Genomic DNA, 21,533 nt, shown 5'->3' on the forward strand with positions numbered 1-21,533 from the left:
AAGAGGTTCAGAGACACAGAAGGCATGGGAATCCTGTCTGCCAGCAAAGAACTCAATGAGCCTTCTCCATGACTGTTGTGTCAGTTCTCCCTTCTCATTTATCAGAAGGATGCACACTCTCCTTGGCCTGTATCTTCAATGTATCTAAAGAAATCCTTGTTATTTTTCACATCTCTTGCCAAATTCAGTTTCATTGGTGCTTTGGTTTTGCTGATCCAATCCCTGCACATGCATACAGCATCCCTATATTTTTACCCAGGCCATTCCCGCTTTCACTTCTTGTACATTTCTTCCCGTTCCTCAGTTTGGCCAGTAGATCTGTGCTTGGCTATGCTGGTTTCCTGCCTCCTTTGCTTGAATTCTTATGCCAGGGGATGGATAGCTCTTACACTCTCAGAAAGGCGTCCTTAAAGAGCTGGCATCTCTGTTCTGTTCCTCTGTCCTTAAGGAGATTTTCCTAGGGGATATCATCCAATAATTCCTTAAACAGATAGTTCACTCTCCTGAATCTCAGGGTCCTGACTCCACTCTTTGCCAGGTCTACATTCCTTGAGATCACGAACTCAGGCTGCCTCTGATCTTAACCTCTTTAATGGTCTCCTTCACAATGGTGAGCACCAGGTCCAGTGGCACTTCACCTCTGGTTGGTCTGTCCAGTACTTGAATCAGCATGTCATTCTCAAGAGCCTCCGGGAGTCTCCGTCTCCTGGATTGCTTGCAGCTCAGCATGTTGTTTTCCCAGCAGATATCTGAGAGGTCCAGTCCTCTGCACACCACAACTACATTCCAAGTTTTCTGAATTATTTTCCAAAATCTGGAACCCCACAGTTATCTATTCACTTCTCACCTGATTTTAAACTTCCCTGTGACTCTTCTGAGTTCAAAGACACTTTTTCACTTGTGGTATTACATCTTTTTAAAACTTATTTTCTCTTTTCCAAAGCAACTGAATCTTTCATTTATTTATTCATTCATTCATTTATTTATTTATTTTTCAATCTCATGAATCCCTATCCCTAGAAAATATTTTAGTGATATCCTTTAGAATCTTGCACAGAAAAATAGGAAATTTATTGTAGTCCTGATGAAGCAAACTATACTTTATGTACTTATGTGACTGCATATTAGGGATCCCTATTGGGTCCACTCAAGGCAGAGTGACCCATGAAGAATCACTTGTAAGACTAAGTTTCTGCATCCTTTCACTGGAAAGCCTTGTAGATATACTTCTGCTGCTATCACAATGTCACATTTTGTCTTTCAATTCATAACCTGTCTTGTGATGTCAGATTAATGCCAGTGAGTTTTGTACAGTATCACAAATCAAAAATTCTGAACTCATTACAAATGAAGAAAAGGATGTAGTCTCACTAACTTTTCCTACAATGGTACGTACAATTTCCATCATTCTCACTTTAAGATAATCTCCAAAGAGTTTGGCATTAGTAATGAAAACAACAAAATCAACTGTCTGCTGAGCTGACTAAACAAGAAATAAAAGTTTTGTAATTGTTTCTGTATCCAATCAACCTGTGATGGACAACCCATGAAGGTTTCTGTTGTAAAATCTGAGCAAGACAAACGAATTGATCTTAGATCTGATCTATCCAATTCAATGATAGGATTCAGAGAAAAAAAAATCACATAGCCAGATGGGCTAAATGATGAGGTTGAGGAAAAGCATTAAGAAAATATATGTGTGAAAATTCAGATGATGCTGTGTTACTAATGGCATTATCCACAAACACGTGAGCCACTATTTGTCACTATTTGTAAGGCTGGTATTCCTCCACATTTAAAATACCCTCATCATTGGAGTAGTAGTGTGCTTTGTTGTTACTGTTGTTGTGTTTTTTGTTATTGCTGTTGTTTTGTTTTTGTTTGTTTCACTTTGTTGGTTGTTTTTTTTTTTTTAGCTTAGCTAAGCATTTTATCTTCATTTGTCTTGTAATTGTGTTGGGATGGAGTATTTTATTGTTTTTTTTTAACTGGCACTTGCCAATAAATAGTTTATATGTGCACACATTTTCTGCATATATCAAATAAGATAAAAGAAATATAGATGCAAAAATTAATGTATTTCTGCTACATAACACTATTGGAATATGGATGGTAGAACAGGAGTAGAAGAGAAACTTTTTTACTTCCTGATTACTATTATGTAAAGGAACACTATGACAGAACATAGACTTCGCAGAAGTGGGTACACATTCAGTGGAGTTGACTCGTTTATACGTGCAAAATATGGTTGTACAACAGCAAATCTTTTGGACAGTTGTCTGTCTATAAGAAGGCTTACAAGTCTTACCTGAACTAGCAGATAAATTGCATGAAAATATTGTTTTACAAATCTATTTCTAACAAAAAGCATTCTGAACAACACACCAGGGAGAAAAAAAATAAAAATAAGGATTTCATGAATGCTGTATTATACCAATGAGTACAACAATAAAGCATGTGAGAGGTGTTTGACTAAGCAAAAGAAATGGATTAAAAACATGAAGATCCATATCCTATTTTTATCCAGAGACCTCTGTAACTGTCATAACCACATTTCTTACCATACTCTCATACTTCATTGATGAATTTGGACTATTTCTACACAAAATACGTAGGCAATCCCCCAAACCTGGTAAAGAACCGTAATAAATTACTATAATAACTGTTGGATCTGCTGTGTAGACCTGGTGAATCTAGGGAAGTTATTCACTTCTGCAACATACATATTTTCCTGCTGATTTACTCTCAACTGTGGCAGTTTGTTACCATTTAATTACTACAGGTGATCCAGAAGTGTAATAAGTGAATATAAAATATCACAGAAGCAGATGAAATCAAAATGACAGTTCTTTTTCTTTTTTCAGCAGTACAGTTTGGAACATTTTTGTTTAAATACACACATTAAAATAAATAAATGAAATTAAATACTCACTCCTGTTATGTAACGAGGTCTATACTGGATGGTTCCAAATAAGCCAAGTATGACTACAATAATGTGTATGAAATTTGCCAAGATGGGTGCCCACTGATAACCAAGGAAGTCAAATATTTGCCTCTCGAGCACAGAAACCTATGATTAAAAGCAAAAGAATAAATAGATTAGAACACATCAGAAAATATATATAAGGACACGGCCCCATCCCGTAGGAAGATAGTTGCTCTGTATTAAAAACAAAAACAAATTCATTCAGCAGTATCAGCAGTACAAAGAAATGAGTTGGCAATGCTTCACTTTCTTATTTTAATGAAAGCTACATTTCTCACTGTCAGTTTACTGAGTTATATTCAGTTAGCTAAAATATTAATGCAAGTAATTCTACTGAGATACTTAAGTGTTTCCTAGGATGTTATGTTTGCAGGTGAAGAAACACAAATCATTCTGCTACATACGCCAGCAAATGCAGCAATGTCCTAGGGTACTAGTGCTGAAAATAAGTGCTGGGTTTATGATTTCAGCTACTTTTCTTCTATCAACAAAAAAACATTCCTCAGCTTACTTTTGACTCTTTTTTTTCATTATTTTTTCTCCTCATTTTTTTTTCCTCCTCTTCCTGTTATTTCTAGCTATCTGGTGAATAGGCTTTTACCTTTGTTCAAATGTATACAACTTTTTGTCCTGGTTCTATTGGTAATTACTTTGGTTTACCTTCTCTCACTGTCACAAATAATTCAAGTCTTAGCTGTTACTCACAACTCCAGACATTTCATTTTTGAAAACGAATTATGGTATAAACTCAACTTGTTGATGGCTGTTATAAGTTAATGCCACTCCAAGCAGATAGATCAGAAAGCAGAAAAAAACTATTTCTAATAGTGTGAGTAGAAACTGAATTCAAACATCAAGTGTCCCTGACCTCATATTCAGGCATTATAGCAAAATACAGCATTGCATAAGAAACTATAGGCAGAAAGGCACATTTTGATATAAGTAATATTGATGTGAAGATTAAAGGTGACTTAATGCTGAAGAGAAATTTAGACAGGAGGGGTACAGAGTTACTTTGATATTTGAGTTATTTCAGTAATTTCACTAATTAGAGCTGAGCAGATGAGTTTTGTGAAAATGTACGTAATAGTAATAAAACACATATAAGAAATAAAAAAAGGCTGCTTCTTCACAAAGTTTCCCTAAATGACAGCTGACTATTTACTCAGTTTATATTATACAGTAAATTAATAGATTTAGATGTATCTTTCACAGATTTCATTCATTTAAAAGAGACATTTTTGAATCAATTACTAAATGAATAACTAACCACTGTTCAGCACTTTTTTTGCATGATGTAGCTGTGGAAGAGTCTTTCAGCTTTCATGTCACAGTCCACTGTCAAATCAACATTTTATTTTTAAAATTAAGACTTGCCGTTAAAAATACAGCCTACACTTGTGCCAGCATCAAAAATATAGTGTTAGTTATGTAATGCTTACTGGCATATGTTGCTTTTTAAGAAAGGGATTCTCAAAGTAACACAGGGGAAGATATATTATTTTGAATTCTGAGCCCATTTGAATGTTCAGAGGTTCATGTTAACCATAGAATTCCTCTCTACAACAGAAATTCCTTTCATACAGTGCATCCAGCTTATAAACAAAATTTGTATTTTGCCTAGCATTTTATTTTACAGATATATAGGCACAAAGAGATCCTGGTACTACCTCATCTGAGAGCTTAATTGAGTGATCTGTGCTATCCTGCACCTCTTTCTTGCAAATAAATGTCATAGAAGCATCTACAGAATCCCTACACACAACATTCTAAAAAGGAAAACAGTTAAAAAGAAAGAAAAGCTAGATCAACCTGCATTACAAGTTTCATGGAATCTACCTTTCCTTGTGCTTCTAAGTTTATCATCAAAAATTATTTCCTTGACTATAAACGTAGTCATTTATATAGAGAAGATAAAGAAGTGGCATAAAGCACTGTTACATAGGTTGGGTGAAGTCCCTTAGTGGTACCAGCAAACGATGTGCTACACCTTAAGCACTATTAAACATTAACAAAGGGAGAATGCTCATTCTGAGTACAGACCAAGGCAGAATCAAAGAGTGTAGACTACACAAGCATTTAGTATAGTTAACCGTAAAGTTTCAATAATAAAAAAAATACTAGGGATGAGGAAATCATTCAATGAGCAAGAAATTATACAGCTAACAATTCTAACTATGAAAGAAAACTGCAGCATGGTAGTTAATTATATTAAATTAAAATTGAAAAGCCTAACATTCCTGTTGTAACTTTAGGTTAAGACGAAGTTATGCTATCATACATTAACAATGTTTTGTTTTGGAGAAATTAGTTTCAGCAAAGCTTGTTAAAGGGGCTGTTTTGGATAAATGACTGTTCTGTATGAAATCTGCACTTTGCACATGCCAGTGTATATCTTTATTTTTAATGGCTAGCAATTGCTTCTGCTCCAAGCAACCACACCTCTCAACTTGTGGCTGTGTTGAAATGCCAGGTGAGGGTACCGACTGCAGTAGCCTGCCTGTCCATATGCACTGTGTGTTGATGATGGACAATAAGATATGTACAGCAGGGGGCATTTAACAGCTAAGCAGGATTAGGAGACGCGTCTGCACATATCTACTCATCTCTGTGTATCTACCTCATACCTATGATAGGCAGTCTTTCTATTAAACTTGCTTCTGTCATCTTAAGGCATCACTTGCACATGGGGACTATTCTGGTAGGATTTACAGACGTAAAATGCTGATGCAATGCAGTTACAATTCCTCAGATCAGACTGCCACAGCAAGATGCATCACAGATTTATCAAATGGAAAACATGGGATAGAACTAGATCTTCATTTACACTTCCTTAAGAGATGAAGGTGGAGAGAAAAAAAATACATAAAAACAATGCACTCTTAAGCAATGTCATGTTTTTTATGATTTTTGGTGTTGGTATTCCACATCATAACATCATGTAGTGCTCTGGAAGTTAGAGTTAGCGCTCCAGTTCCATGGATTGACAATAATTCCACAGCACCCTTCGCAGAAGAACTAGATCTCCCAGAACACTTCACCGTTTCATTTTCTTTTGCCGTTTAGAGAGAAAGATAAAACTGCTCAGGAATCATGAGACTGTCATTTTCTTTATACTGCTCATATCTGCAGTATGTGCTCCCTAGACGTTTTGGCTTCAGCATTAGAGTAAGGCCTTCAGTTTTGGACAGACACACTCTCTCATTTAATTGTTTTATTAGCTTCAATTTCAGTTATATTGTATTGTATTATGTTATCTTGCATTCCAGTATCTTATTTTGTAAATTAGTTTTCCTCCCTTAGCTTGTTGCTGCTGTTTTGTATTTAGGCCCATCTTCCTACCTTTTCCCTACCCTCCTTCCCCCTCCTCCTGGGCATGGGTCCATGGGTCCCTCTGCCCCATCAGTCATAGACGGACCAGAACCATGACATGCAGTTTCTCAAAAAACTTCATTAGGTCTATCCTTGTGCTTTTAAAAGGGGGAAAATAAAAAGTAGGACACAGTACTGATAAAATCTATTAAAAAGAGTATTTTGTGACTTTCACCTCTTGCACAGGTGCCAGAATCATTAGGGATTTCCTTAATTAGAAATATCAAATATGGACCTGATTTTGAAATAACTTATTTTCCTTTAAAACTAAAAAAAATTAATTAAACAACTGCATTTCCTTCTGCAAATGAGGCCCACTAGCTGAAAATGTTTAATAATGTTTCAAGCACACTCCAGAGAAAAAAATAAAAGTCCATCAGGGAAATATTCATATTTAAAGTCTAGCAACGGAAAGAATGCACATACTCTTTCTTATTCTTCTGGAAACCAGTATTTAAAATGAGAACGTAAATGAGAAAAAATTGATGCCTTGGATGAAAAATTAGACAATGGGAAGAAAAGAAAATTTTTATTCAATTCCCTTTTAATAATTCACTGAACCCAAAACATATGGTTATGGAGTCTCACTTCCTAATTTTAGAAATTAAATATCTATCAAACTGCCTTAGGTTTCCAAATAAATAAAATATCATTGATAGATTATTTTATCTAAGTGCAAAACATTTCTACCCATTCATTATTTTTCCAGAGTTCTTCTAGCTGTTATAAAAATATATACAAAATAAAATCAGTCTGTATACAAAATAAAATCAGTCTGTAATCAAGTTGGGGTAGCTCAAACTGTTTACAGATTCTTGTCTGAGGCTGATTGTTAATAGGTTAACAGTGTTACTGACCCTGAGGGATCTAAAGAATTGTATTTCCAGAGGATAAAGAAAACCAATTTGAGATGATTCTTAAAGTATATGATAGGAGTAAAATTTCAGACAGGAAACACAACAGAGAAACCAGTCAAAAGATGATTTATAACACAAATACCAAAATGGAAAATGACAAAGTGCTTTTCTGTAGAAAACTCCTTGAGAAGAAACTTAACCACAACTACTTTACAACAGAACAGATCCAGAAAGTTTGCACTGATATAAATTAAAGTGCACTTGGTCACACATCCAACATGCACAGAAGCTTGCCAGTCTGGGCCCCTAGTAAGCAGGGCCTAGTACAGGATCACATCAAAATGGTGGACTAATCAGCTGACCCATGGCATGAGGCTCTCACCCAAAGAATAAAACCATGCTCATGTAACTCATTGAGAAGGAAAATTAAGCAGCTGTGCTTCATCTCTTAACTAGTCCACATGAAGAGCAAATTACAGAAACTAAGTTGTAATCAGTAGCTCTTTAAGTCTTCAGCTCAATTGTTTTTTAGTGACTTAAATGTTTGGTTCTATGGCATATAAAGGTAAAAACGTCCTAGTAAACACAACCACTTTGGGCCTGTAGTGCACTAGAGCACTACAATGCTGAAGAATATGTGAACCACACACAAAGCTAGGCCTTCCAATCTGTCAATTTGAGGCAGAATGCATACTTCACACCATTTCTTAGAGAAGTTCATTTAAATTTACAACAAAATTTCTAATATCAATATACTATCTGGAGATAGATGAGCCAGTTATTCAGTGAATTCCTTACAGTTACCCAACAGAAAAACAGAATAAAATTTCAAAGGCCATAAAAATCATCTTCAAGTATGTCTGCGCATGTGAGTAAAATCCTTTACTGTAAGGCAGCATGTAAAGAAAGAGATTTAAACATTTTATGTGGGAAGGAAGGCAAAACTAAAATGGAGTTCTGCAAAGAGCTATGGGCACAATGGTATTCTCAGCACATCTAATAAAAAACATGAAAAGTGTCAATAATTCAAGAATCAACAAGGAATTAGTTTCCACTTGTCCACTGGTTCATTAAAGGAATCACAAATATAATACTAAGCCCCAGTCCTTAATCCACCTGATACTGCTGAGAAAAGGAACAGACCTCTGCTGGAATTGATAAGAAGGTAATCACGTTTTTTAAAAATCCTGTATGGGACCACATTCCTGCATCATTTTATGTGAGAGTGGATTTATGCCATAACCTACTGAGGACAACAGGGCTCTGCATAGATGCAGACTGTACGTGAAGACTCTGCTGCTGCCTTCTCCAACTGAACATAATAATAATTAAATAATGGTAAATGCAAGCTTTCTTTGGTGGGTTTTCAGTTATGCAGTAATGAGAAGCAGAACTGTTATCTAAATAACACTTCAGTAGTTATTATTCATGACAAGAAAATAAGAAAGAAACTAGCTAAAACTGAGCTGGTGAAACTGACAGCTGGTTTAAATAAAACTGGTTTGCTGTGCACTGAATATATCTTCAGGTTATTATAATCACAATTTGTAAGCATTTAGACTCCACCATACACACATGGAGGCCCAATGACTTGAACAGAAAGAACATCAAAATAATCTCTTCCAAGAACTTCAGTGAAAGAGTTACCGTCTGTGTGAAAAGGTAAAAAAAAAAAAAAAAAAGAGAGAAAATTCATAGCATAATAGAATACTTAGAGTTGGAAGGGACCTCTGAAGGCCATCTAGTCCAACTCCCCTGCAATGAACAGGGACATGCACAGGTAGATCAGGCTGCCCAGGACCTGATCCAGCCTCGACTTGAAATTCTCCAGGGACAGGGGATCAATCACAGACTAGGTAACCTATTCCAGTCAATCATTAACCTCTCTGTAAAAGATTTTTCCATACATCTAATGTAAATGTACTCTCCTGGACCTTGAAACCATTTCCCCTTGTTCTATCACCACAGACCCTGATAAAGAGTCTGTCCCCTTTTTCACTTGTTTTGTAAATATATACTGTATTATTATCTGTACTATTATGTCCCATTTCTAAATTTTCTCTTCCTTTTCTGTCTTAGTAAATAGCTTTTTATCTCAACCCACAAGTTGTTTTTTTTTTTTTTTTTTAGTTTTTATTTTATTTTTTTTTAATTTACCCCATCCCACTGGGAGGAGAGAGCAAGCAAATGACTGTGTGGTGCTGAGCCACACACCAAGTTAAACCACAACAGATTTCTCCACTTGAGCTAATGAAACTATTTTGTATGTATCAGCAAAAAATAGAATGTGTTCAAATATCTGAAAAAAATTATCTTCTCACAACAAAACATCAGTCTTTACTTCTTTTCAGCAGAAAAGACACTCCTCTACAAAAATCTTATTGGCCTAACAATTTTGACATACTGGCAGGGATCACTGTCTCAACAGGACTGGGCGATGTAATAATAATAGCAGGGGATGGGGTATCATAGGATTTATCAAGTAAAAATAGCCACTCTAGAGTTACTCTGGTAGTTTTACTTGTATTTAGACATAAAACAGTGCCTACAAAGCAAACAAGAATAAGATAGCTAGTCCATATCAGAACTGTAAGACATAGAGGGTTCCTTGCTTTGTAGTCACTAATTCCACAACTAAACCTGGTTAAGCAGGAGGCTGACTTTGACCTTACAGAAACCTCTCTCTTAAGGTGGTCCTGCTGGAATATTCATTATTGTTATATAGGATATGTGAAACTTCTACTAGATTTTCATGCCTAGGCATAAGTTGAAAAATGACATTTAAACTATGCAGAACACTTTATGGAAGAGAGATAATTGATGTCAGTTATAGCTTGAAAAGTTTTCAGCTGCTAAACTTTTGTTTTTTATTATTACCTATTACCTGTGCAGAAAGCCATTAGTCCTTGGGGAACTTCAAGCAGTACTGAAGACAGCAAAGTGTCTTCTCTGTAACATGGCCACCTCAAGAATCATACTTGTCATCTGCTCTCTGCACCAGAATCTCACAGACAGTGTCTGAGCTCTCATCGTCCTGATGTCCAGTGATCCAAGTCCAACATCTTTAAATTCAGGCACAGATGGGGAATGTTGATTTTTAACTACAGTCCAGTTTTACAAGAAAGTAAAAATTTCTATTCTAAGAGTGAGTCCTTTTATTGTAAAGAGAAAGGAGTATTCACATGAGCTATTTCAATATTGTTGCTTCAATGCAAGCATTTGATTAGAGCAGCCCATTTGCAGCAACGTTTAATATTTTGCAATTTGTTTTCATTTTGATTTAATACATGATTATAAGAAAAAAGAGGCAGCATATGAAATACTCTCATACTCTACTCTTGCAGTCATTATAGGTCAATGGGTAAATGAGCATAATGATCTCCATCCAAAGTCCATGGGGACAGCTGTAGTGAGTCAGTCATCCAGTGCCCTCAAAGAGATATCATTAAACATTTCAAGGAAAACATAGTTTTTTTATGAAACAGTATATTTTAATGAATATCTACCTAAGCATTCTGTTTTAAAGAAATACAAAATCCATCATTTCCAAGTATATAGAACAGACTCACTGTAATATAAGTAAGTAAGCAGTGCAGTTTGGACTCATTCCCTTGCATTCCCTTCTCTTCCAGAATTAAAAATATAATACAATTTAAAAGGCAGCATGACATTCCTCTTCCCTATGCCTGATAATGCAATGGATAAAAAGCTAGACTAACATTGCAGCATGTTGACCCCTTTTTAAGATGTCAAATAACGTAGAAATATCTCATTTTAAGTAGACGAACACTTGCAATACTGCAGCTGATGGAAGGTGCTACAGTAGTGATGACGACAGTGTCAGAATATTACACTTCCATATAAGAAAACTGACTAGAAAATAAAATGTAGTGGGACCAAACTTAAATTGTGTAAAGAAAATGGAGAAACAAGCAATAAAACTGATACCATAAAGATGAATCTAATGGACCTTATTAGCATGTTTTTCTACTGTAGTTATTGGCATTTCTCAAGTTTACATAAAGATAATTTATATAAACTAATTTGAGATTATACACTCAGTTTTACTGTGTGTTTATTTTGTGTAAAGTTTAGTGCCTTGGATTAAACCACTTATTTATCCAAAGCATATCTACGCACAGTATTAGTCTCTTAGCAGGTATTTTGACACTGAAATGCCTAAAATTAGATGGCTTTACTTTCCTTCCCTGTTTCATTAATCTCTGTATTAGAAGAACGGTGTCAGTACCTTAATTACACAACAAAGGCCAGAGAAGGCTGCATAACAAACTGCATAGCTTACATTACAATGTTTGTGGAAGTTTTTTCTTCATAAAAGAGCCAATCACATACAGTAAGACAAAAATTATTCCATTCTCACAAATCATAATCTCTTCTTATATATTTCCCTTCAAATCTTCATTTTCCTCACCTTCCAATTTGTTTTCTTTACTTCAGTGCCTGCAGTTCTCTTTGGAAGCAGCAAAAAAGCTATAATCTAGAACTTTTGCAAATTCTCCTCCAGTAGTGGCCTACCCCTGCCAATATCTGCCATCATTCAAGTGGCACTTGCTGGCACAGTAGCAAAGAGTTGCAGTAATTTCTTCCCACTTTTTCATACCTCATATCCCTGGCTGTTCCAAAAGGGTGATCACCTTGTTGGTTTGATGAGGTTTAGAAAACTCAGCAATAATTATTGTGCTGGCAGTGCTGAAGGCAGCTAGCGTCATTAAGGCAGGAATTGGAATGCAGCCCAACCAACATAACAGAATCTACTAATTTGTTGCACTGAATATTTTGCTGGAAGAAATTATCACGAGCCTTGTGATAGACTATGAAAGGCAAATTAAATTGCCCAAGGCAGACTCTTCTACACTGCCTGAAAAATAAATAAATAAATAAAAAGACAAAAAGAGGCAACAATTTTAGGTTAGCTGCTTCAGACTAGCCATTTTAAATGTTCTGTCTTTTTAGTAAATTACCTCCTCGAATTATACAAGAAACAATCATCTATCCAGTCATGACCTGTCAAAGAAGAAGTACTTAAAATTGTTTTTGACCAATTTAGCATGGATTAGACTAGGAGAGGAAGGATAATGGTGTTCGATTCAGTTTCATTATGTACACTGCCTTACAAAGGACTGTAAAAATCGAATAGTGGATTTCTTTTTTCCTAAAATAATATTACTCAATGTTTTAAATGATTTATGTCTACTGACTTTCTAACCTGTGCTAGGCAATAATATTTAATTGAGTGTAACTACAATGTATTTTTCAAAGTGAATTCCTACTATTAACAAAACAGTAGGAAAAAAATGACATTGACATAACATCAAAAGTCTGTGTGATTCTTAGTAAGTAGCCTCCTTGGAGATTTTTAACTCAAGAAAAGATAATCTGATAATACTGTATATGCATCTTCACTACAAGAGCAAAAACATTATGCAATGAATGTTGCACCTGCAGATTCCTTCTTTGTTCTTCACGACACTGTTTTGACTGGGGTAATGGTTTGTCCCATGGTTTATCTCTACTGCAATGACACATTGATTAGTGGAAAATGAACTTACTTTAATAAGAACTGCCTTCTTTCTGAGAGGTAAAAAATACCCAAAGAAGCGCCAACATCTCTATGCTCTCTCAGTCGCTGCTGTTGTTATTGCAGCTAAGGAAAGTAGGGATCAATACCCATTCAAAATGCCCTGCTATTGACAAGTAGCTCTACAATGAAGAGGGGAAAGAAATAGATAAATTTGGCTCATGCCTGGGAAAATATGAACAAAAAGTAGGAGTCATCAAATCCTCCCTTAATTTATGTCACTATGCAAAGCAAATTATGCCAATAAGGAAAACTCCAGGGTAAAGATAGATTTGTATCGTGGGAAGCAAAGTAAATTGTCAGCAGATGACAGATTTCTACACAGAACAACCAGGAGCTGTCAGTGTCTATGGTATCTTTGAAATGATGTTCACATTCTTACTTTGTGATAAGCTCAGATAGGAACAACCTCTTTCTACACCCACTTCCGCAAGTCTGCCCTCCCTGCTGCAGTAAATGTTGCCAACCTGAAATCAAGTCTCATTCTTCAACCCCTGTCCAGAGCTATGTTTCAACACACTCATGGATTTCAGACAGAACTGAGCAACAAAATCTTTGACACAGTTCTTTCCTGGAAAAACAAATACTGGACCATGATGGTCATAACTTCTATTTAGAAGGCAGAATCAAAGTCCGATCTACTGTACATAAGACACCAAATCCTTTCTACTTTTCAGGTCTCAGCCTCTACCAAATTCCTAGTATTACCTATGAAAGACATTCAGCAGTAGATCGGGTCTGACTAAGTGCACTTACACAATAAGGCAAATCAAATTCAATTTGCTTCCCTTTTCATTTAAAAGACTTGCAACTGATACAGCCGATAGACTATGAACAGAATTCCAAGCAGTATTCTTTTCTAGGGTCTGCTACAGATTATCCATGGGAAACAGACAAAATCTTTTAATCTCAGGGTAACACTTGGAGGCAGTAATTCAATTCTGTTTTTGAGATGAAGTCACTCTGAATTTTCATTGACCTTCTCTAATTATTAAGTTTTTACTTTACTTAAAAGTTTTTCACTATTTTATACTGTGTATAAGTTTAAACTTGGTTTATTATGCACTGGACTTCTAACCTTGAAAAAGATGGTGAAGAACCAGAGGTGACACCAGATAATGTCCCAATAACAGTCAGCATGGTAGAGTATAAATTTGGTCAAATGCTATTCTTGTCAAACAGTTTCTTCTTTTTCTGCATTGTGGGCTACATGCATAATTCATTACTTGGCAAACACTCCTCTTTGTTTTTCCATTTTTGCTAAGAAGATACTCAAAGAAAGAACTAAATCAGTTATTACAGAAATTAACACCACACTGTTAAACAAAACTAAGGAAAAACTTTATGAATAGTACTGAAGTATTAAAATTTAGTTCTCACTAGACAGCAATGTATAGTTTTTTCATTATTTCTTTTTTACGCTTTCACCTTCAGCATTTGTTACGTGTGAAGCTACTGCTTCTTAATTTGTTAGAATCTGATTACCTGAGAGTGGCTCTATCTCTTGCCCCTACTGCTAAGAATGAATGATGCATTTAAATTGCAATTTATTTGTACTGAAACTAGTAATTTGTTACAATAAATTAAAATTACTAATTGAGTTATTATCAAAACCATCTACATTATTTAAAAATCTGTCACATTATGGCTTTCACTGTAGAAAATGTGACATTTAAACAATCCGTTCCCTTTAAATTGGCCTATGTTATCTTTGCATGAGAGAAACATTTTCATCAGAAAGACTATCAGTTCAATTTTTAAGAAATATCTAATGGCACAAACCGATTCTAGTAGACTAATAGACTAACTTGAAAATAACACTGCTTATTTTTCAAGACACTAGGTTTGTAAGATTTTTTATAATTTGTTGTGGGAGAATGAAAACTACTTTTGCTGAAAGATTTTAAGAATCAGTGACCACACCTTCCCAGTCTATATTTTACATTATAAAGCACTGGTAATATTAAATACATGAAGAAGTGTGTCATAAGTGGTCATATATGGAAAAACAAAATTTTTTGATGATTCAAAATGTGTAAGGTAGAAAATATTAAAATAAACTGCAAATTGTGACACAGGATATTGCAACATTGAATGACTAAGCATAAAAATGGTAGATGATAAGCAGATAAGTTCAAAACAGTGTATAACCCTGGGAAAGAGTATTCAACATATAGTACAAATGGTTCTAAATTAACTATTACTACTCAAGACACTGTGAAATCATTACAGATTGTCTTCTAAAAATTTCAACATGATGATAAATAACCTCTAGATTTTAGAAAGATTTAGGAAGGTGTGGGTGATGAGGCGGAGAACTCTGCTATTGGAGAGAGTACCACAGTGGCAGTAGTAGACACAGTAGAACTGAAAAAGTAGAAAGAAATAGAATGGGGATGGTCAGAAAAAGATGAAGTTTTCTGCTGACGATGAACTAAATCAATGAGGACTCATGAATTCAGTGTATAGAGAGCTGTTGAGGGATATGAATAGTATTTAGAATCAAGGATTGAATAAATAAGTAAGATCAAGTTTAATTACTTCTCTACGTAATAGCAATAGAGGCAGCCTGCTGGGATGATCTGACAAAAGCTTAAAGCCAAAAAGAAAAAGAAAAATTTTTTTCTAAAAGTGGAAACTATGTCAGTTATTGCCCCATGCTTTTGTGGTCTAGACAGAAAAAAAAAATTAAGACAAGTTTATGGAAAGTCAGCCCGCTGATAGTGAATAAAAACAATGGTCTGGCCACAGCATTTGATTTAAGAATTCTCATAATTACCAGCTATTAGAATTTGAAAGAGTAAATTTTACAGGAGGAACATGGTAGGAATGGCCTTGTTGTGACCTGTTTGCTATGCAACTGCTGCTGGCTGCTGTTTGATGCTATTTTCTGTGTTTAAGTGATCCTTTGTTCTATTTGAACATGCTTTTTTTTTTTTAATCTTCCATTTGATCCAGCTTGTAGCTTTTTTTCTCTTTTTAAATTGGAATGAAATTGCTGTAAAACCATAACTCATACTAAAATTATATATGTTGATTACATACAATATGTATACCCATGTCTAAATCACAGAAGATTATGCCTTCTGATTTCTAAAAGTGTTAGGATTTAAATTGGCTCAAGAACACAATCTGAAATTCTATTGCCTATTACATTTATCTATAAAAAGACATCTAAATACGATCATTTCAGAACTCTCCCCCAGATCTGAGTAACACTGCAGGACCTTTTCATAGATCTGTAAAACCCTTCTCTCAGGTGGCTAACAGGAAAGTCTAAGAATTAGGAGACCTTAAAATGTAATTAATTCCTTAATTTACATTTCCTTTCTTTCCTTGTCTATTTGTTTCCAATTAAACTGCCTTCATTTTAAAAGTAAGAACTTGAAGAATAATGAGGGTAGAGACTTAACTTACTGCTCTAAGGCAACCGGTAAAACCCAGCATGGAGAATGGCTGACATATTTTCAAGTCCTGAACAGAACCTTAGCTACTGAAGTGTATTGCCTTTGCTTGCTCTGAAGACAACAGTTAGGTGAGATTTACCTTTTGTTATGAACAAGCAGAAGAGAACCATCTGCTTCTAATAAACACTGTTACCTGTATCATTACATTACTGTATTGTTACTTGGCTCTAATAATATATACTGTGAAAAATGTAAGCCTGCGAGGTACATTAATAACAAGGTGATGGTGTTCTTGATGCTTTAAATGCATTCCAAATATGAACACTTCTTTATTTTAATCAGATTTTTAATGGAATGAAAACTCTGGCAGAGGACCAAGATGTGACACATCTGTTGCACAATGCAATCCCACTTAAAACTATAGGAACAAATCACAGTGCATTTTTAAATGAAGAAAAAAAATCACTTAGGGCAGATTAGTGCAATGCAATGGGAGCTGAAGCACAAGAAATAAAAGCATCTTTTGGAGGCTTGAAATATGTTAGAGGAGAAAATACATGCCCTACAAAGCCAGGACAGGAAGGATGGAATAGCAGATGGAAAACTTCTAGGAGTGCTTTAGGAGCCACCTGCCAACCACTGAATAGTGGCCAGTAAAAAGCTACACCTTATTAAGTCATAAGATGGAAGATGAAGTTGGAAGTAGGGGTAAAGCATAGAAGTTATAGCAATGATGCATCACATACTCAAATCGTAAAAAATTCAAGTTCTTCACTGAAAGGGGCAGAAGTATCAGAAATAATGAGTAGTACGTAGGAAAACACAGAAGACTGGGTGCATTAAAAAGAGAATGACCAGCAGGTTGAGGGAGGTGATCCACCCCTCTACTCTGTCCTGGTGAGGCCTCACATGAAGTATTGAGTCCAGTTCTTGGCTCCCCATTACAAAAAAGACAGGGATCTCCTGGAAAGAGTTCAGCAGAGGGCCATGAAGATGATAAAGGGCGGAGACCTCCTTTATGATGAAAGGCTGTGAGACGTGGGTCTGTTCAGCCTTGAAAAAAGAAGACTCAGAGGGGATCTGATCTACGTCTATAAATAGCTAAGGAGTGGGAGGCAAAGGGATGAGGCTGGACTCTTCTCAGCAGCGTGTGGCAATAGGCTGAGGGGAAATGGCCACAAACTGAGGCATAGGAAGTTCCGCACAAATGTGCATGGGAACTCCTTCCCAGTGCAGTGACGGAGCACTGGCACAGCTGCACAGAGAGGTGGTGGAGTCTCCTTCTCTGGAGACGTTCCAGACCCGCCTGGATGACTACCTGTGCAACCTGGGCTAGGGAGCTGCTGTGGCAGGGGGTTGGACTCCACGATCTCTAGAGGTCCCTTCCAACCCCTATAATTACGTGATTCTGTGGCTGTTTCTAACTGCCTTGTAAGTTTTCCTGTACACAAAACTCCACATCAAAGCTCTCCAATACCTAAACTACCAATCCCTTGCTGCGACCATGGAACTTGGATGAGCAGTATATTTGTGCCTCTGGAAAACACATGCTTAAAAAGGTAAAAATGGTGCACAGATGTGTGTGTGGAGTGAGGAAATAAAATGGTGAGAAACAACTCTGGAGCATGAGAGGTGTTCTAGTTACCACAGCAGATATCTGCACTGCACCTCTGTATGATTCCATGCTGAAACAGGTTCACAATCCCCAAAGCAGATTATAGGCTAGGAGTGCTCACTGTTGGGTGTTTTCCTCACAGGAATTTCAGCCAGTGAGAAGGATCCATGCTGAAGTATGGGGAAAAGTGGGGAGGAAGGAGTGGTGAAGAGGAGCTGTTCCATACTGAACTCATTCTCATCCCCTGTGCTAATTAGGCAAGTGGAAAGGTACTGGAGTAGGGAATAAAAGAGCGAAGATCAGACAGGAGAGAAGGAGGGGGAAAAGGTGCTTCAAGTTTTGTTTCCCACAAATTAAATCCTTTTAACTCATCAATAAATTACATTAATTTTCTCCAAATTGATTCTGTTTTGCCAATGATGGCAATTGTTAATTGTTCTTCATGCCTTCGTTTCAACCTAAATATTTTTTTCATCTTTTTTTCTCTGTCTTTGGTGGTGAAAAAGCAGCAGGAGAAACAGCTGGGCAGCTGTCTGGCAGTTGGCCAGGTTTAACCTACTAAGAGAGACATATTAGACCTGAGTTACTACTACAGAAGCTATCCAAATATACTGCAGTTAATTATATATAACCAAAAATACTGCAGTTAATGACTGATGAAAAATAACTTATGTTTGATTTTTATAGTTATTGACCATTTCAATAGAATTCTGTAAAAACTGCATATGGTTGTTCAACACCTCAGAACCCTCAATTTCTAAAGAAACCTAACTGTTTGGGGGAATATCTGAGTACTGTGCTTTATACCATTTGCAAGATTGCTTAGTACAACAGCAAGTCTGTATGTATATAAAGTAATATTATTGATAAAAATTCTTTAGAAAAGATCTATAGCTTTTCAAAATTAGAGCTCTTTAAGTAACCTAGAATCAAAACAGTTTATCAGGTGTAATACAGCTACTTTCAGGACGAGAGGGAATGGCCACAAGTTGCGCCAGGGAAGATTTAGATTAGACCTCAGGAAGCATTTCTTTTCTGAAAGAGTGGTCAGGCACTGGAATGGCCTGCCTAGGGAGGTGGTTGAGGCACCATCCCTAGCGCTGTTCAAGAAGCGTTTAGATGAGGTGCTAAAGGACTTAATTTAGTAGTTGGGTAGAGATAGTGATAGGAGGATGGTTGGACTAGATGATCTTATAGGTCCTTTCCAACCTTATGAACTTATGAACTTATGAACTTACTTGCGCTGTAGTGAAGCTATTCTCCCCTGACTTACTCTATGAACCCTTCCATTATTTTGCTTGAATTTGCCTTGTCTTGCTGGCCTTCATAGAAAACAGAAGGCACAAAAGATAACTGATGTTTTCCCATCTGTTTCCTTAATAAATGCCCTCTGCTGCAAAGGACTGGTGAGCGGACAAGAAAATAGGACTCGCTTATCAAACCATACACCCAGTGCCGCCAGAGATCCATGCTGTGTTTTGATAAGGATTTCCTGGATGATATGACAAAATTCTTCCTGAATCTCAGAGGTATCTTGGGCATCTGGCAAATACAGTTCATCCAGATCATGAAAACAAATCACTTCTAATTAGTCAAGTCCTAAGTCCATTTTTCTCACTTCTTTCCTGTATCCAAAAAATTCTACTTAATGAAAAAATAGCTCTGGCTCTGGTACTTGAAAACATGGTGCCATGTTATCTTCCAGAGGCCCTAAATGACAAAACCGAATAACAGAAAAAAAGACAAAAATCAAAATCTAACATTTATGTACACATAAAATTTATTTCAGTTTCCAGTCAGAAAAAATCTATATCTGATTACTGTGTATAATGCTTACAAATTATTAGTCTGGTTGTGGATATATTTTTTTAAGTGCAGCTGTGTGAAATCATCTAATACTTTCAAATACAGACATGCTAATAGCTCACAGGATTACTGCTCTGATACTTAATTGTATATGGAATCTTGTATCTTTAAACATATACCAAAGAAAGAGGGATCTAGACACTTCCTTTTTTTTAAATCACTCCTAAGTACGATGACTGACTTTCTGAGACTAGACAGTGGCCATCTTTCTAAACGAACTGGTCAAAAGGGCTTTCTATACCAAGGCTATGATAACAAAGTACTCTGACAAGGACAATGCACTCCATGCATCTTGCACAGAGGATGAACTCTGCTTGACTCTCACTTGGCATCTCATGCCTGGCTTTCTTCAGAGTACCTGTCATTGCATAGGGCCAGCTCTATATCTTCTCTTTTTCAGACAACAGAACTCCAGCCAAGGGATTCACAAGCATGCTGTGGTCATAGATACACTTGTTAAGAAAATAATTGATAAAAATATTCACATAAATTTTGGTAGGATTCATTCACTCTTCTTCACTCAGAATAACCCAATTGTTCAGGTGTCATGTGTATGACCATCTCATTGTTGGCATCATGTATTATAAGCTAGTGCCAGAAGCACAACACAGAATGAGATAAATTAATTATTCATATTATTATTAATTACCAATTATTATTATTACCAATTATTAATTGTTCACCTTAATTAACTAAGGTGAAACACATTAAAGTTTAACTGTTTAGAATATCTTCCATATATCTTTGTAAGGATAGAATGTCTCTGACTAGAATAGCCATGATAGCTTGGAAAGGAAACTACATTTCCTGGAGATCTGTTACTCTAGAGAAAGTAAGGGAAAAGGTTTTATAGACAACAAACTCTTTGGCAAAAGTTCAAACTGTGGATGAAGATTACTCATCAAGGAGAAAAGAAAAGCAGTCAAAAGAAGAAGTAAACTTGTAAACTGATGAGAGAGTTGAGACAAAATGAAATCTGTACCATAACAATTAGATAGTTTTATGGTAGTTTTCTTTACAGACTGAAGTTTCTAGATTTGAAATAGCCACTTTAGAAAAGGATATTCTGGATAGTTTTGATTATTTATTTTTTTGGTTACAGATCACACTAATAACTTGCAAAACTGCATGAAGTTGGATAATTGTAATTTTCATACTGTGGACGTTTTTATCTCTGCTGTTCCTGAACATGAAGCAACAAAACTAAAGAAACATCTGAAAAAGGAACAAGAGAAAGCTTGTGGTCTTGCTCCACTTGTGAAAAGGTTTTTTTTACTCCTTGTTGATGAAGAAAATACCTTACAGTAAAATATGGATTAATGATTTGGATGATGAATCATAAAACTAGTTCTTAACTCTGAATTCCTCCTGTAATCAAGAGAAGCAGGACTCGGAAGAGAACAAAGATAAAAATTTGTTTTTCTCTTTTCATAAATTAAAAACAAAAACTTTCTAATAATACTTAAGTGTCAGTGAATCTTTGGCAAACCTTCAGCCAGCCTTTCAGAAATTGTATCCTAGTCTGGAAGATCTGCTGTGTTTTACTGAATATGTATGAAAATGGGTAACAAAAACATTCATGTCTAGGAGTTTCATAAAGTAGGTTTAATTTGCTGAACAGAAAATTAACTAATATATTTTTGAGCATGTGACTGTGTTGAGGCATACAGCCTAGGTTCCTTTGCAATACAGTACTGCTGTAGTGGAATCCAGGGGCTGCAACACGATTTCTTCCATTTAAAGAAAAAGATCTGATCCCTGGATGTTAAATCTGATCAACTGTAGTGATAGGTCATCTAAACCACTATCATTAAACCACCATTGCCACAAT

General features: G+C 35.9%; 1 protein-coding gene across 1 annotated transcript in view; it reads right to left on the minus strand.

The window, feature by feature from the left end:
• Nucleotides 1–21,533, minus strand: part of NKAIN2 (sodium/potassium transporting ATPase interacting 2) — a 502,066-nt gene that overhangs the window by 274,775 nt on the left and 205,758 nt on the right. Inside the window, exon 2 of the mRNA XM_065734411.1 lies at nt 2,933–3,070. Coding sequence (XP_065590483.1) covers nt 2,933–3,070 — 138 coding nt within the window. The remainder of the gene's footprint in view (nt 1–2,932; nt 3,071–21,533) is intronic.

The sequence above is a fragment of the Cyrtonyx montezumae genome, unplaced genomic scaffold, assembly GCF_038088225.1.
Source record: "Cyrtonyx montezumae isolate F1298 unplaced genomic scaffold, pur_monq_1.0 scaffold_0, whole genome shotgun sequence".
Taxonomy (NCBI): domain Eukaryota; kingdom Metazoa; phylum Chordata; class Aves; order Galliformes; family Odontophoridae; genus Cyrtonyx; species Cyrtonyx montezumae.